Raw genomic sequence first — 17,364 nt, forward strand, 5'->3', positions numbered from 1 at the left:
TGCAACCAGAGGGTGTTCCCCCACAGCAACTTGTTACAGAAAAAAAAAAAAAAAATCAGTGTGAAGGATCTGTAGGAGAGGAACTACCTTAAGGTAGACCTCACACTACACTGTATGCAAAGCAGGCATGCAAAGTCTGAAATTATTGTTTTGTCCACATGGAGTACAAAGCATAAGCAGCATTTAAAAATCATAATCCACAGACTTCAGAGTCTAAGAGACTACTGTTTCCCAAGGTTTTTAGAAGGCAAAATTATAGCAAGGATTATTCTAAAACTGGTCAGACTACAGTCACAGAAATAGAGAGGAGGAGAAACAATGAATTTCACCAAAACATCTGGTCCCTAAGTGTTGATATGCCCTGCCTGCAACTTCCTACACCCACTCAAAAGAAGAAACTTTTGTAGCTTTAGAGAAAAACCATGAGAGACTAAGTCTCCTCTTTACCCTGTGGAATAGCATTTTTCTCAGGAGAGAAAACGAAAACAACCCCCCAAACCCATAAATTGTATGATCCATCCAGAGGGCAGGGGGGCATTCTAACTCTGACTAAACAGACTGGAGGAAGTGAGCGGGGGTGGAAGGCGAACCTGAGATGGAAACAAAAACACTCTGTCCTACAGGGGACAAAACCTTTGAGCAAAGAGTTTGCCCAACCAAGACTAACACTTTATCTGCTTTTGTCTATCATTTAAGTGTTTAATCTTTTCCTTCTCATAAATTATTCATCTCAACCACACTGTGACGTGTTGGTTTTAAGGAATGAAAGATACTTCTGAAGCTCAGCTCCATGTATGTTATCATTGCAGACAGCCATTTATCCAGAAAATATCCTAAGTAAAACTGTATAATTCCATTTACTCCAGTAGTACAAAATAAGAATCCACTGAAATATTAAGCAACGTGTAACCACTGTCTACCAATGTCTAGGGTCCCCTTCTGGAGTCACAAAACTATCAGAGAATCCTAGCTTTCATTTAAAATCAGGGTGGGGCTGGGCATCATGGTTACAAAGACCAGACTGGGGCTCCTAAGACACTGTTCAGTTGCCCATTCCATCACATACATCCCACGGGGTATAGGACATGTTACTTCCTACTTGCCTACACCATGCAAAGCTTTACAGAAACGTAGTATGGTGCTAGGGCTAGGCCATCTGCTGTGCTGCCGACACTGACACCACCAAAGCAGCATGGCACGGAACCTGGGCCTTTGCTCTCTCTCCTGTGTATCAGCTGTGGGTTGCCCTTAAACCAGCTACCTTTGCACCACTACATTGTACTGTGTGCTTCACACAGTACGCTGCACTGCACAGATGTTCTCAGAGAAACAGAGTACAGCTCTTGTCTCTCTCACATATGAATAGTTTCCCTTTCCTGTCTCACAGAGCCATGGCAAACACAAATTCATTAATGATTGTGTAGTGCTGTCATACTACATTAACAGATACACAAACCAGCAGCTGGCTGTCAAATTATAACAGCTGTCATCCATTCATTTGTGACCATAGATGTGTCTTGCTTGCTGCAAGTATTGTTCCCCCTTCCTGGTCTCTCCCCCTTTCCTTACAGCCAATTATGCATCTGAAGGGACGTGGGAATGTTTTCGGGTAAGCGCGCTCACAGCCTCTGCAGTGGGAATACCTGGGGAGGAAGGGGGTGCCACCATTCTCCCTCAACCTTTCTTCCTCCAAATCCTAGCATAAAGGAGAGGGGAATTTCTGACCACCTGATACAGATACAGCAGTTTTTAGCTACAGTGCACCCAAATCACAATGGCCTAAGTCTAAGTTTCAATGTATGTGATGGTATGACGCATGTGATACCTTTAGGTTTTGCACCTCCTATTGTTTCCTCTCCACTCTTTTATTCACCCATGCCCACAGCCACTGTTGACAGGCCTCAGCAGGTTCTAAAATAGTACTAAGTGGGTGGGGTGGGGTTGTTTTGTTTCTGAAATCAGAGTTGCTTCCTTCCTGTGCAATAGATTTCACATGTATCATACTCAGCCTTGCAAGAAGGGGTTAAAGTCCGGCAGTCAAGAGAGAAGAGAAACTGCCTCTGCCCCAGAGAAACTTGGAGCTCAAGAGTTTCCTTTCAGGGAAGAAGGTTCTTATACGAGTTGCTAAAATTAAGTGATAAAAGAAAACAAACCCTTTAACCAAGAGCCTCACAGGGCTTCTGGGCTCTCTTGGGAAACTGAGGGAGGGAAGGAAGGGGAGCTCAGACATAAAAGGCTGTGCTTAATGACAAATGCACATTAGGATACACACAGTGTATACAGGATACTAAGGAAAATAATGAGGATTTTTCCTGCAGAGGAACTGTCACATATTCACATACATCTACAGGACAATGGAGGTAAAGGAGCATACAGATACAGTGACAGAGACTCATCTTTATTTATGAACTGTAAAACCATACTTGGCACTTTGAAAACTGAGTCTACTATGAATTTACACAACTCTGGAAGACACGTTTATTAGTACAAAGTGGTTTATATTACCTAATCTCCATTTTGTCAATTTCATCAGCATCTTCAATGTCAAAATGGGATTTCTTGTTGTAGCTGCTGGGTCTTGTAACCTAATAAAAAGGAGGAAACTTTAACAAATAGAACTGACACAAAAGCATTCCAATGTTACTTGTACAAAGCTCTGGAAGATCACAGTCTTTTACTATCAGCAGTGACTTCAGTCCTGAATCTGAAAACATTCACGCATGTGAATAAACGTGTTGACTAAACAGTTTCCCCACTGTACAAAAGCAGTGGTTACACAATCATATCCAAGAGCAACTAGATACTCCACACTTTCTTTACAGAGAAAGGTCATCTTTAATATTACTATAGTACTTGGAGTTTACACTGATGAAAGAAAAAAAAAATCACAGAAAGGAATACCACTTTTTAACCCATCTAGGGAAATAAAAGTCCAATTAATAATTGAATTCTAAATACAGCTCTACAACAGATGCTCTGAGGCTCTCTGAAGGAAGGGGGAGGAATGGCCGACAAGAAAACAAAACCACCCTTAAAAACATTTTACATTGGATCTAATTAAAACTGAGAAGTTCCGCCTATGCTGATATCCTGGAAATCAATTTATCGTGCTCATACAAAAAACACCAAGTAGATCAAATGTTCAAGAGATGCTAGCCTGTGTTATGTATATCAGGGTATAGAACCAGGTGCACAGTTCACCAACCACATTTGCAAGACTGATAAACAGCAAAGCACGGACAGAAAATAAAGGAAGACAGCCATAAGTGTAGAGCATTAGCAAAAAAAAAATTTTGTACAAACATTTCTTAACATTTGTTTTGTAGCATGATTATAAAAAGACTTTGATGGTTGTATTTTTGCATAGTGTGTCAGAAACTTGAGAAAAAAGGCTACCCCACCCAGCTGAAACCACAGCAGGAACTGATCAAATGCAAGTATGTATGATGTGTGGGTTCAGCTCCTAGTTGCACACAGAAGCTGAACTTTATTATAGGTTTAAATGCACTTGCAGCTTAATACTTCCCACTCACAAAAACTGGCTTTTATTGTAAACTTGATGCCTTGGTTTTGTACTGTACATCAGATGCAGGTGGTACAAACAAGGGATGCAAATATATAGCTGCACAAGTGGAGAGGAACCAGAAAAGAATCTTCATCCCAGGACACTCAATAGAGCCTTTTTTGAGTGTGTATGTGTGAAGCAGGCACCATTTTCAAGGCAACACATAAAAACTAAACGGTACTAGCAGCACTGGAGGCCAATCCCTCTAGACTATAATTGACTCAAATGCACCTGTAAGCCCAAGAGTACAAAGGATTTAAATACAGCCTACAACTTCAGCAGCTCAGCACAAGTTTTCTCACCCTACACTTGGCAACTGTCTTCCCTGTGGCTTCAAGAAATTATCCTACATAACTGCAAACGACATTTTCTACGACAATTGTGAAGCTAATAGTGTAATTTTTAATAAGGAAGCAAATCTAACTGTTTTATTACCCATAACACGAGTTGTTTAAAAAGGTTTAGCATAGGTATAACTTATGGCACATCCCTTTTAAGTAAACACTTTTCTGAGAAGTTTTGCTTGGGTCTGTATGTACGAGGTCTCTCTGTTCACCTGTACAACTGCTTAGTGTGCAGATTCATACAGCTCAAGAGCAATATGCCCAAAAAGATAGTTGTATGACGTCCATCCATTCCAAGGATGAAACTGGAGATGAAGGAACTCCCAGTCCACAGTGCTGAACTAGCTGCCACGTACCATTTTACAAAAAAAGGGGGCACAATTCTGCTGTGCTGCTCCCTTTCTTTAGGCAAAGCTGGCAAGCCGTTTATCAGCTGCTCGATTTTTTTCAGCACATGCAGGTTTGCAAGCACGTCTCCAGCAGTACGTTCTTCGGTTCCCGCAAGAGGGGCATTTTCCTGTAGCTGCATATAGAACTCCGAGCCCCCACACCATGCTGCAGCTGGAGCGGTGGTGAAAATGGCTTCTAACCATCAGGTGCAAGTTTCACTCACAGCACCCCTTAAACAAGGCCTTAGATCTCTCAAACCAGTGATGAGCTATTTTCCATTTAGAAAATTAAATCTTTGCGACTTTTTGGTCATAGTATGGAAAGCAACGGTTCACTGCCTTTTACAGATCAGCTTCTTCCTTGGAGGCACGGCCAATCACTGTGCTAGCAGACTGCAGGAAAGCTGATGAAGCTGTTTGGAAGCAGTAAGTGACACCGCTGTCAACAGCATGAATCTGTGCAGCTCCACAGGAATGAGAGCGCTCCATTAGCATGCACCAGCCACAGGTCTGCCCATGTCTCATTAGTGAATATATTTCCCAGTCACAGCAGTTCTACTGAACCTTGTTCTTTGGAGACATTTAGCCTCATAGGTACTAACTACTCTGAAAGTGAGATAAGCCTATGATAGCTCTGTCTGCACCAAGGGTATGTTTATGTTTCAGAGTTCTGGCTGATTCAGACGTTTGCCAAGCTCTGCTCTTACCCTCTTGCAAAGGAAACATTTTGCTCCGAGTTAGCAGGACAACCGGGGCATGGGCTTGAGTTCGGATTTTGCTTCTGCTGATACTTGCATGCAATGCAGCTCTCAGCATAAAGGCAAGCTCAACAAGCCTCCAGTCCCCTCCACAACTCCAGCTGGAAGATGCTTTCTGTTTCTCTCCTTCCTCTCCCAATATGGCACCACCTGCCAACTTCAGTGTTTAAATACCAAACGTTCGCTGTTTCTGCAGTGCACAGAACGCTGAGGAATCAGACAGGTGAAGTTTTGTGGTTTACAGGCTGAATTCCTGGATTACATTCTCATTAAAAAGCTCCTGCTGTCAGATGATTTCCAGAACTGCCTATGTTAAGAATAAGTAAACCCATTTTAGTTTATTTACATATAGCCTCACTCTTGTGTCACTGCCAAAGGCTGCAGCTGGGCCAGGTGACAGACTGAAATCCTGAGCAGCCCTGAGCGAACACACAGACACCTCAGTGCATTTTCAGCACTCAGTAGCATGGGATCTCTCTCCCTCACCAACCATGCCCATGCAGCACCTCCACACAATCTCACGAAGTCAGGCAAGCAGGCATGAAGGCTCACTGCTAGCTAAAGTTAAGTCTCCAGTGACGTTTTATCCTAGGAGGAGACATGCTGGGTTACCAGAGGAAAGATTACCTTAGCTAGCTCTCCCAGCCAATACTCAAGGCTTCCAACCCTTTTGGGCACTGAGAAAGTGCTCTTGCCAATAAAGGACTTGCTATATCTGTTCCTCAAATCCAGATATGTTACATCAACAAGAGCACATTTCTGCTGGTATGACCGACTTTAGATTAGTCGGTACAACTGTCAGCTTCCAGGCAAAGATGGTGGTTTGTAGAAGGAGGGGGAAGACAGCAATAAGCCCCTCACTGGCACTGCCAAGAATGATACATGCACTTCAGATCTGTACAGTGCAACAGCGCTTATATGGCTCCTCTTTCTCTGGCTCTACTTCCTGATATGTCTGCCTGTGCCCCAAACTCATTTGAGAAACCACATCCCTGGGTGACATCCCTATGCCAGCAACTATTTCCAATGTAAATGTGATCTGAATTACGCAAGCTGTATGGGCAGAAAGGACTCTTCAATGATATGCCAACTGCATTGTACTGCTGTGGCTTTTCATCAACTTCATTACGCCAGGTACGTTCTTGAGGTATGTACTGAAACAGAACGGTTAAGTGTAGACTGGGACTAAGATGTCCATGAGAAAAGAGAAAGATACACATACTTTAGAAGACAGAATTAAACATTTAAAGAGGTATCCGAATTATAAACACATGCACATATATGCATGGACACACCACCATTACAGCTACCTTTGCCAGGAAGAACCAAAACAAGCACTTTCATGAAAGTCATACTTTGTCTTAACTGGGCTTGCTGAAAATGCTCTGTATTAAATAAAGCTTAGAGGTTTCACCCACTTGGAGGAAAGGCACTGGTATTGCAGCAGACTGGTAGACAGCCAGAACAATCCAGTTTAAGTGTATTTTTCCTCTACAGTTTTCAGTATTCCTAGGAGATAACCTTCCTCCCATTGACTGGAAAAGACAGGGTGGAGCAGCTATAAAACCACAGGCTACAAAAAAAAAATTTTTTTTAAAATTCAATTTTTAACTGTCCTCTTTCAAAACTTTTCTGGGGTGAGTTGCAATGGAGTGTAAAGCCTGCTACTCATAAATGCCCACCTTGAAGCTTTTCCTACAGAGCACCTGAGCTGAAGCAATATACTGCTCCCACAGCACACTGCCAGTCTGATCCTGGGTACTTCCCTCCCCTGCACCATGCTTTGGAACAGTTTTCAAAGATGACAGCTGGCACAACATGGAACAGGATGCTGTGCCAGCTATCTCCAGTATAGTATTTCAGCTTATCACCCGTTCCTTTGAAATACCAACCTCAAAATAAAACACTTCATCAAAATGTGGATTGTTGGTCTTCTTTTTAACTTTAGTCTTTTTGGCTTCTGATCTGAATTAAGGAAAGAAAAAAAAAAGTAAGAAATGACATTAGCAGAAGTGCGGTCCTAGAACAGAGACACTGAGACACTGAGGAACAAATAGTCATCCACTTGATTTAGCTGATAAAACTGGAATGCCATGTGGCTCCAGCACAGCAAGGCACACACACACATTTAAGAGAGGGATTCACTGCATGCCTATTTCTCTAGTGGCAGTAATCACAGTTTGTTATCCTCTCTTAAACACAAGTCCTTGAACCCCGATTCTGTCACTCTCTTAATCCAGCAGAATCTTATATCTGTACAAAGAAACTGAGAGGAATGGCGCTTTGAGCAGCAACATTCGGGGAACGGTTGCAGTCTTGATGTGACTCAAAAATTCCTCATACCCTAAAAGCACAGGAGACAGGAAGACTGACATAGCTATTTCTGTGTTTCATATATTTTACAACCTTGGCCTGAAGAATCAATGAATGCTTTTCAGTGGTGTTAATCAAAAAAACCCCAGAGTGATTTCCTCAGTAAGAATACTTTATTGCTATACTACCACCCTTTTCCCTGCAGCCCCAGCAACACTTAGTTAATGTTATGCTGTTGAATTATTATGTGCGGTGCTGAGCAGAATTCTCTTAATTTCTACTGCTCTGTAGGAACAAGACATGGCAGACCTCCTTCAAACCACTCACCGGGCAACAGGCCTGACAAAGTTCAGTGCAGCCCATTCATCCCCTATGGGCAGTGCCACCCGCCTGCACCTGCCTTTTAGAATACAGACATCTAACTGCTTGGCATTGGGCTAAAGCCAGCCAATGCATTTCACAGAGGCCAGCCAACAGCTGTTCCATGATTTCCAAATGTTATGAACCTATGCTTGATTTGTTCTCGTTACATACGAGTGAAGAGCTCTGTGTTGTCCTGTGTCACCAATCTTCCCCTACAGCTCTGCAGCAGTAAGAACACATAGATAAAACAGACACAGATGGAGAGGCACATCAGCCACGCGGAAAACTGACCTACTAATCATTTCATCCCAGAATCTATCCCTCATTTCTCATGCAGCAAAGCTGCTTAGATAGCTTGTAACTGCTTATATTAACCAGACAACTGTATGTATTCTTCTGCAGAGGTCAAGTAGAGCTGGATCTAATTCCCAGTGCTGCTACAGGCTTCCTGTATGATTTGAATGGGCCAGTCCACCACTATACAATGTTTTCCCCTATATAATACAGGCATAGAAACAGTTTTGGTCAGGAAGTCCGATGGCTCTCTAAATACAAATCACATAAAACACAGCAGCACATTTGTTGAAATTCTTATGCTTGGCACCGCATAAATGCAGCAGAATAAAGCAGCTTTCCTACTCTAAATGGAGAGGCATTGAAAAATCCAGAGAGGAGAAAGACATACAGATTAAGAATATCCCAGTATTCCTAGGGGAAGCTGACAGATAAGAGACTAATCGCCTCCAGGATGTAGGGCAGATTGCCTATCCCATCTCATCAGTCACACTTGCCAATCAGCCCCTTTACTGATAAGCCCATCTGGGAGGGGACTGGGAAGCAGGATGTAGAACTGGAGGCGATTATGGCAAGCACAATTATTGGGCAATTACAAAACAGTGGATGGGAATAAGCTGCATGTTGCTTGCTGGAGATAGGAAGCAAGCCTTCTCCCCCTACCAAAACCAGATAGGAATAATATGAAGCTATGCTCCTTATTCTGAAGGGAAATACATCATCAATTGTCACACATTATCTGGACTAGGGGTCTGAGGGAAGTAGACAAAGTAAGTTTGGACAATCAAGGATACAAGGGTTCGTCAAAAAATCCCCTTACAGTTTTAGCAACAGCCACCCAGTACCATCTGAAAAAAGTTACAGGCTTAAAACATCAAAGTGTACAACTCAAATACACAGCTTATTAACAGAGATAAGGCATAACACGCCTAGACAAAGGTTAAGAATACAGACCAGTCTCAAAGACTCTTCTGCATGCAAAGTAAGTGTTTGTCAAGAATGCATCTTGGTTTCTAGTATTTTCAATAAATTGTGGTAAAACATTATGAACAACCCATGCTACCAAATCTGATTCTTTGAGGTCACAGCAGACCTGTTTTGTTTCTAACATGGCACAGACATAAAAGACTACTCTAGACATGCAGGCACAAATAGTGACATCCAACAGCACAGGAAATTTTTATTACGTAACAGAAAAATTTAATCCCAAATGTATAGTGAAGAGTATTATGCAGAACATCATTACTGAAACCACATTCCAAATTTTATCCATGCTATTATGTCCACATATATCAAATTATAGGACCGAGCCACATAGGGCTTTCGAAACACATTAATTTGTCACACCTTGAAAGTGAAAATACTTTAAATATTCACATATAAATGTGAATACATTGCAAGATGTTGATGTATTTAGCTTCCTTTTCTGCCCCTGCCCAAAATTAGGCAGTAAATTTGCTCGAAAACTGGCCTCCAACTGTGAGGTGAGAAGATGCACAAATTAAGCCTAACCACAAATTACACACTCCAGGATATTAAAATTATTCAGAGATTATTCAGACCTTTACATAAATCTAAAGTGAAACAAGCCTCAAATTACTTATTCTAGTATAATTCAGTAGTTCATACATGCACACACGAACACTTAACGTATTCTAGTAGCATTTAAATACTCCCATCTGTCCATCTGAGAATGCAGATTTCAAATAGACAAAGGAAGCAGAAACCACCCTTATAAAATGGAAGCTCTTGTACGTGCAATACTTGCCTGGATGGTCCTGCTAAGGTAACGGTGGCATAGGGATCACATTGCCCATTCACAATGGGCAGCCCTTGGCATTCTAAAACTCTAGAAAAGAAGAAAATGCAGACAAACCATTCAGTGAAATGGGAAGAGACTGGAGTGAAAATAAAAGCAAGGCATTTTCATCCTGTTCCCTTTTCACAATACATTATGCTAGGGAATTGAAGTGTCACTAAGCACAAGCCTTTAATTTATACCTAGACTTGAAAACACATTTTGGTCTTAAACACTAACTTTACAGGGTCAAAAATACTGTTAAATTACAGAGAAACCTTAACTCGGAGGATTCCTATTATGCAAGTGCAACAATTTAAGGTTCATGAAATAGGAGTCTGCTGTCAAGATGGGAGCTGTCAGCACTTTAAAATTCTGTGGCAGCTTATTCACAAAAAAAAACCAAAAACCAACAACGAAAAAACCCCACCAGTATTTACTTCTGTAACAAAAGATTAAAAAAAACCCACACAGACAGATCCCAGCAGTAGTCAAGCAATTTCTCAGAGTCACAGTCATGTAGGCCTCAGTACTTCTGACAAAATTTGGCATGGGGTTATTTGTAAAGGTGAGTTAACTACAGACCAGGAGAGGGTATGACACAGCCATCTTTCATCATAAAACTTTTAAAGAACGAAGAAACCTATTCAGCCACTCTGCACTGAAGTCAAAGACACACTAGAGGGACAAAATGGAACAAATTGGGTTTTGCTGCAAAACATAGTGAGAAATCTGCACTTTTGCACTCTCATTTCAACACCTCTTTGGAAAAATTAAAAAAAAAAAAGAAAAAACCAACACAACCCCAAAACAGTGAGAAATCGTTTCATGTTTCACAAGTTAAAGCTAACTAAGGAATGCAGTACCAACTGGAAACAGGCAGACAAGACAGGACTCTCCCTCATGAAACAAGTTCTGATTACAATAAGGAAGCCTGTTGGGCCGATGCATTTACACAATTATAACATGAAAATGTCAGTGAAGACAAACTCTGAAGCTCTTTGGCCAGGTGAGTAGTACTATACTTGCAGTGTGAAATATCTTGCATGCTTCTGGGTGGTATAAAATCAGCAAGAAAAGTAATATCCATTTTACTGCTTTTTTAAAATATATATTACAAAATCAATAGATAAAAATTCAGTAACAGATAGTGTTCCACAACTTTATCCACAGAACAAGTTATTTGGTAACATATAATGTGGACTTCAAATACCGTTTAACTACAGACTTATTACTTACTCTGCATAAAGGGAGGACAAAATTTAATGTTCTGCACCAATACAGGAATTGTTTTTGTACCAGAAGAGGTATAATCTAGATAGGTTTACACAGTCCTAGGAAGTACACAAAGATTGAAGATCACACTAAGAGGGCACACACAGGCAGTTGGATACGTTATATTCATAGCTGGATTCTCACACCTATGATCCTGCAGAATAAAGGCTAAGTAACTGGCTTAATACAGACTGCCCCCCATAATGCACTCACTCACAAGCTTCTCATTTGCATAGTCCCTATATGCATAGAAAAGCATTCAGTTGTTATCCTAGATGACTCCTCTTCTCATTGCTAATTCACTAATACTAGTGCAAAAGAGAATTACATTTCATATTCCGGATACTCAAGCAAAATCATAGATCAAAACCATAAAGAAAGTTCGAAAAAACATATTTCATAGGCACTGTGCTGTTTTTATTTCTGGACTTTATTATTTCACTACAAGTTTACCTTCCACACAGACAGAATTTAGAAGCCTCCCAGACGCCTAGTTTAACAAGTGTCTGGCATTGCACAGTACTACCCCGCAAACAGCAAAATTCTAGCCACAAATTCTATCCCAGTACCAGCTGGAAATGCAAGGTACAAGCTCCAGTAACCCTCAATGTCAAGCAACACACAATATATGTGATTTGGTTGTCTAAACATATGCAACTAGTGCCATTTGAGATGACTTAGCAGTTTCTTCTCCTGTCCTTTGCTGCTGCTCCAGAAAGGCAGGAGGTACCCATGGTACATGTGTGTTGGACAGCCTGATGCCTCCCAGAGGCCTCAAGCAGACTAGAGGCCTGTTTTCAAGCAGCCAGCTCCTACTCCAAATTCATCCACCCCATCTTACAGACAAGGTGTAGAACAGGCTTTTTTGCATGTGCATTAATACAAGTATTGAAAATTGCAAGAAAATGGTACTTTTTAAATTTAAGAAGGGCAGATGTGAATAGAAAGAACACTTAATGGGGAACTTTACATTACAGCCTTCTGGCAGAGTAGCTAGAAGCGCAGAAGGAAAAACCCCTAAGTACCAGCAGAAAGCCATTATGAAGAACCAGGTCCAGCTTGATTTTCTTGAGTACAGACCATTTTCTTATGAGACAGACCACTTTCCTTCTAGTGACCTTTACATTAATATGACTATATTCACAGCAGAAACACTATGCCAGTGAACTACAGCATGATCTCTGGTAATTCTAGGATAGCAGATGCGGCTTGAACACATTCCTGTTTGAACAGAACAATTGTACACCAAGTGCTGGTGTCAAACTCCCTACCCCCTCCCCGGCTTCCTTAATACAGCCTGTAAGTTCCTTAAAATGAAAGAGTAACTCAATGGCTTTATAGCAGTCAGCCAGTTTTCTACTGTTGATGAATGGCTTCCAAGCAAGCTCTTATCATACAGGATGAACTATGTGAAATTTAAACAGAGAAAGCATGTTCAGAGAGGGTGTGATTCCTATTTTAATAAAACCAGTCCTTTAAAGAATATGCAGACAATAGAAAGTGATCCCAGGCGGCACGATATACACCTGAGGACATGCAGAGTTTATAAATCACTACACAATAAAATCACTGAAGAATTTGAATGATGAAAAGTGTGAAGTTATCTGCACAAAAAAAAAATATGCCTGACTATACACACATACAATGATAGGATCTATTCTAATACTGCCACATAGAAGAACAGTTTATGCGTTTTGTGGATAGCCCTCTGTCGTTATCACATCAATCATCAGCAATGGTTAAAAAGACAAAGAGTATCGTTAGCTGGTCGGAGAGAATGCAGCAATGTAAATCATTGAGCACTTATCTTGAATTGTGTGTGCTCTAGAAGACATATGGAGAACAACAACAGGACGACTTCTAAACACTTGTGGCTCTCAGGGGTTTGTACTCTCCATCTCAGAAAACAAAAGTTACCCATTCACAAACAGCTTACAAAATCGTGAATGGTGTGAAGAATACTTCCTCACAAAACAAGAATTAAGGAGCACAGAATAAAATTACCAGGCAGCAAGTTTAAAATAAACAAAAGGAAGTATTTTTTTCCATACAATGTGTAATGAAATTGCAGAACTTGCAATTATTGCCATGGGATATCATGGAGGCCAGAAGAATACATGGATTCGAACCAGGACTACAAAAACTCATGGAGTGTAGGTTTGTAGGCAGCTATTAAAGCTTAATGGTCTAGAAGCATCCTCCAGCTCAGCCCAAACTGATGATTAAGGAGGGTGTAACACTGGAGCGATCATACCATATTTGAAGTAACACTCACCAGCATATAGCCAGAAACAGTACTCAGGCTAGACTAGAGGGGCGTTTAACACAGTAGGGTAGTTTTTAGTGTTCTTGGGGGGGGGGGGCCCAAAACAAAACACAAACCGAAAGAAAAAACCCAAATACACAGATGTTCTCACACGGTCATGATGACTTATGGGTAAGACATTTCTTTGTGTGCAGTTGGAACAAGAAAAGCAAAATAAAGCCTGAAAGAAACAAAATGTGGGAAAACAGGAAACAGACACTGACATAAAGCATATCCCAAGCTTTTCAGGTCATTAAAAAAGTTATTGTTTAAGGATGTTGGAGAAAGGAGGCAAAAGACTTAAGACACCAGATTTTGAGGAAGGAAGGCCATGTCTGGAGAGAGGCTCATTCTGGTTCTTAGGTCTTACTAAGCATTGCGGGGAGAGACAATAAAATTCAACAAGGCATAGGTCTGGTCAACTCATGTTAGTATACCCTCATTAGCTGCAGGAAACTAATCTCAGAGCTGCTTTTGTCACAGCCATTTTCTTCAGTCATGGGAAAGCTGCTAGGTAAATCAATGCTCCTCTCCCAACCTGGTACCAAAATATGCGTTTTAATTGGCAAGCAGGAAAAGAGCTAGAATAAAATGATAGCTACTCAGAGACATGGTAAAATTCAGCCTCAGTTCTCCCACATGTGTACCACATTATTAAGACTGACAGTTTGTATCTGGATTACAGTAAAAAAATATGAAACGTATAATAAAGGTATAATCTCTGGAGGGGCGGGGCATGCTGGGAAGCAGTGAATAAAGCCAGTAAAAATGAAACGCCTTTGCTCTAATAATCTGCAGAATTAATTTAACATATGTGTACTAGGATAATGAAAAAAAAGCAGCCTAGGCAATCAAGATTATTCAAGAATTACAAGTCAACTCATCAGGCCCCAGATGAAAAATGTCTGGTGGCTGCGAGAAACTTTTCAGCCCAACTGGTAATTTCTGATCACTAGCTGTCTTGAACCCAGCTGGGGCAGGACAAGCTGTCCCTCAGAGCTAGCCTGGGCTGGGCTGGGCTGGGCTAAGGTTAGTGCTGGGTCATATAGGAAAACTCTTAATGCAGCTGCCTCACTATATTTTGCTTGTGGTTTATAAAATTAACAGGTTTCAAGGAACAAGACATTTCAGTTTTCAATGTGGTTCATGACCAAACCTTCACAAGGGTAAATAAGCTATGGAAAATTCCCAGAGGGTAGAAGAAAACCTCAAACCCAAACACACCATGAGCATGGCCCTCTTGCCTTTAAATTACATGATTACAGAAGTTGAGAGGGTGGCAGGGGGAGAAGGTTTTGAAAAAGAAAATATTTTTCAACAAAGACCAAGCAGCTCACATCTGGCAGTACAGGCATTCCCTCTGCCTCTGGGTTGCCAACCAAGAGCTGTAGGCTGTAGTCTCTGAGACGGCCCCTACACAATCATACTCAAAACCAGGTCGAACACAGGTGAGCAACATCAGGATGATCCAAGCCTGTGGGCATTCCACACCCCTTCCTTGGAATCACAAAAATTATTTTAAAATTACAGGCTTTCTGCTTAGTTCAGGATGCACACGTGTCATTGGCTTCCTTGTGCACCAGAACAGACAACCAACGCAAAAACAAACACAGAGAAAAGAAAGCAGAAGGGACATAGCTGTTCCGAAAACATGTATCCATATTTACCGTTCTTCCATACTAAATCACTTCCAGTGTACCTAGTCAGGCTCGGTTCTTCCTCCAGTTTCAACCTAGGGTAGGGAATAGCACACCGTTCCTGTTCTTTTTTCTCAAATCGGACTGCTTTCTCACACTGTAATTCCTCAACAGAAAATAAATATATCTTGCTTTTTCTCTACATAATCTTGCTTTCTATCACTGTACATAATCCATGTATTTTAATTGCTGTCACATAAATACTGGGTTACTGGGATCAATCTTAACACTTGGCAAGTTTACTGATGTATCTTATTAATCTTCTATTTCCAGCCTCTACTTGTTCTACCTCTCTTTCACTTCTCTATCTTGAAGTTTTGTCCCATCTCATATGCATATTTTTTGGCCATACTCGGGTTCTTCTCTGCGTCATTTTGAAGACAAGAGACTTCCTCCTCCGTGCTTGCTCTAGTGATCTAATTATTACTTGAACACTCAGTACTTTGTGTGGTAAGCTTGACCAGAGAAGTGTCAACTTAAAAGCAAACTTTGCGGCAGATTTGTCAGAACTGCCATCAAAACAATGCATCTTTGGCTTATGCTAAGTACTTGTTTGGTAAGACATATTCCCCGGCACTGGGTATGTGACTTACTCTCTCAAGTCTCTCTGGATCTTTTTTTGGTCTTGTTTTCTTTTCTTTTCTTCTATTCACTGTAAGGTCATCTTGTAACATACCTACTATCCTGAGTACCTTGTCTTCCAGGGGTAACAGAGCCTCTGAATAGTCTCCCTTTGTGAATGGGCTTAACAGGGCACATAAAATAGGTTATTAATCTTTAACTTCATAATAGAGTAGTCCAGTCTTTTTGTCTAGTCTGACAGTAAAGAGATGATGTTTCTCCTTTCCTTGCCACATTCAGTTCATTCTTGAATGTCCTTATCTTTCAGCGCAGCCTTACTCATTCCAAGTGGTTTAAGAGGAACTTTGAGGTAACGCTACATGTTAGACTTCCACGTGTACCTTGGCCAGCCTCGCATCTGTGCTAGCACATGGTAGCTGCTCTCAGACCAAAGAACTGACTTCTGTCTTCCACTGCAAGCAGGAACTGTTCCCAGGCCTCCTCATTCCCTTGGTCTGTGTGTGACCAGGACCCTGCTAAACCAGTCATATCCTTGTGTTTTAGAGGGGCTTTGCCTGGATGTATTGGTATCCACCACTACTAACCGCAAAGGCACAATGTCTATCTCAGAAATTCCCTGAATCTTAAACTTCTGTAGGCCAGGAGCATGCATCACCATATGACTGCTCTCATAATTCTTCATCTCATACTGGACACACTTGGAGACAGCATCCGGAGTTTTAGTCTCACCAAATAGTATATCTGAACTGCTGCTAGTGCACCTTTAGACAAACCCTGCATTTCCTCTTCACTTCCACACACCCCCCCCTTTTTTTGCCACGAGGCTGACCAAGTGGCCTGTTTCTTCTAGAATAAAGCAAAAATTTTCACTCTTTACTCAATCCTGGTTTTAAATTTAACTCTGCCCCCATCATCAAAAATACTAAGATAATGATGTCCTAACCTCCTCCAAATTTCTTTACCAATCCATCTTCTGACTATGCCTTGCCCCTGTCCCCAGGGAATAGGGGGGCTAGCAATACTGCATCCATGTATTGAGTCAAGCCCTTGTTCTCTGGATGAAGATTTGAAGCCAAAGGATCACGCCCACTCCCAGTAAGTGAACCCTAGTAAAAGAAGACTTCAAAAATACCTATTCGTTGACTTTTGGAAGCAATCTACTTGTACCAAAACAAACCTTCCCTCTGTTCTTCTCACCTGCATGCTTTTTGTACTGGGAACAGACTAGTTTCTTCTCAAAGTGGTCTAACCTACTGGGAATTGCCCACAGTGATGAGCCTGGGTTCACTTTCATCTTATGTCACACTCAGACACAAACTGTTACAGCGCGGCATAGTGTCTGATGACCACTGACCGTGCCTGCTAGAATAAGCCAGGGAAAGGAAAGGATGGAACAATGTCCAAATAGCTATAGCCATACTGAACAAAATACGTCAATGCTTGCTTTATCATCATGATTTTTCAAGCCATTGAAAAATCACTACATTTTTTCATCTCTCTAGGAAACCTGAAACCAGAGCCTTTATCCAATTGTCAGCCACACTGCTGCTCTCGTCTATCCTTCCATCTCTTTTACTGTCCCTCCAGGAAAATCACTCCCACTCCTTTAGGAACTCCAGAACTCCAGCAGCACTCTATCCTCTTTGGACAATACCCTCCTCCCTTTGGGTTTGGGGGTTTG

The 17,364-nt window shown here is 41.4% G+C and overlaps 1 protein-coding gene across 1 annotated transcript in view; it reads right to left on the reverse strand.

Moving 5' to 3' along the window:
- The window catches only part of RASA3 (RAS p21 protein activator 3), a 134,556-nt gene that overhangs the window by 24,515 nt on the left and 92,677 nt on the right, over nt 1–17,364 (reverse strand). The window contains exons 6-8 of the mRNA XM_075091775.1: nt 9,795–9,875; nt 6,949–7,021; nt 2,506–2,585 (exon numbers count right to left, since the gene is read on the reverse strand). Of these exons, the coding sequence (XP_074947876.1) occupies nt 2,506–2,585; nt 6,949–7,021; nt 9,795–9,875 (234 nt within the window). The remainder of the gene's footprint in view (nt 1–2,505; nt 2,586–6,948; nt 7,022–9,794; nt 9,876–17,364) is intronic.

This window comes from Phalacrocorax aristotelis, chromosome 1, assembly GCF_949628215.1.
Source record: "Phalacrocorax aristotelis chromosome 1, bGulAri2.1, whole genome shotgun sequence".
Taxonomy (NCBI): Eukaryota; Metazoa; Chordata; class Aves; order Suliformes; family Phalacrocoracidae; genus Phalacrocorax; species Phalacrocorax aristotelis.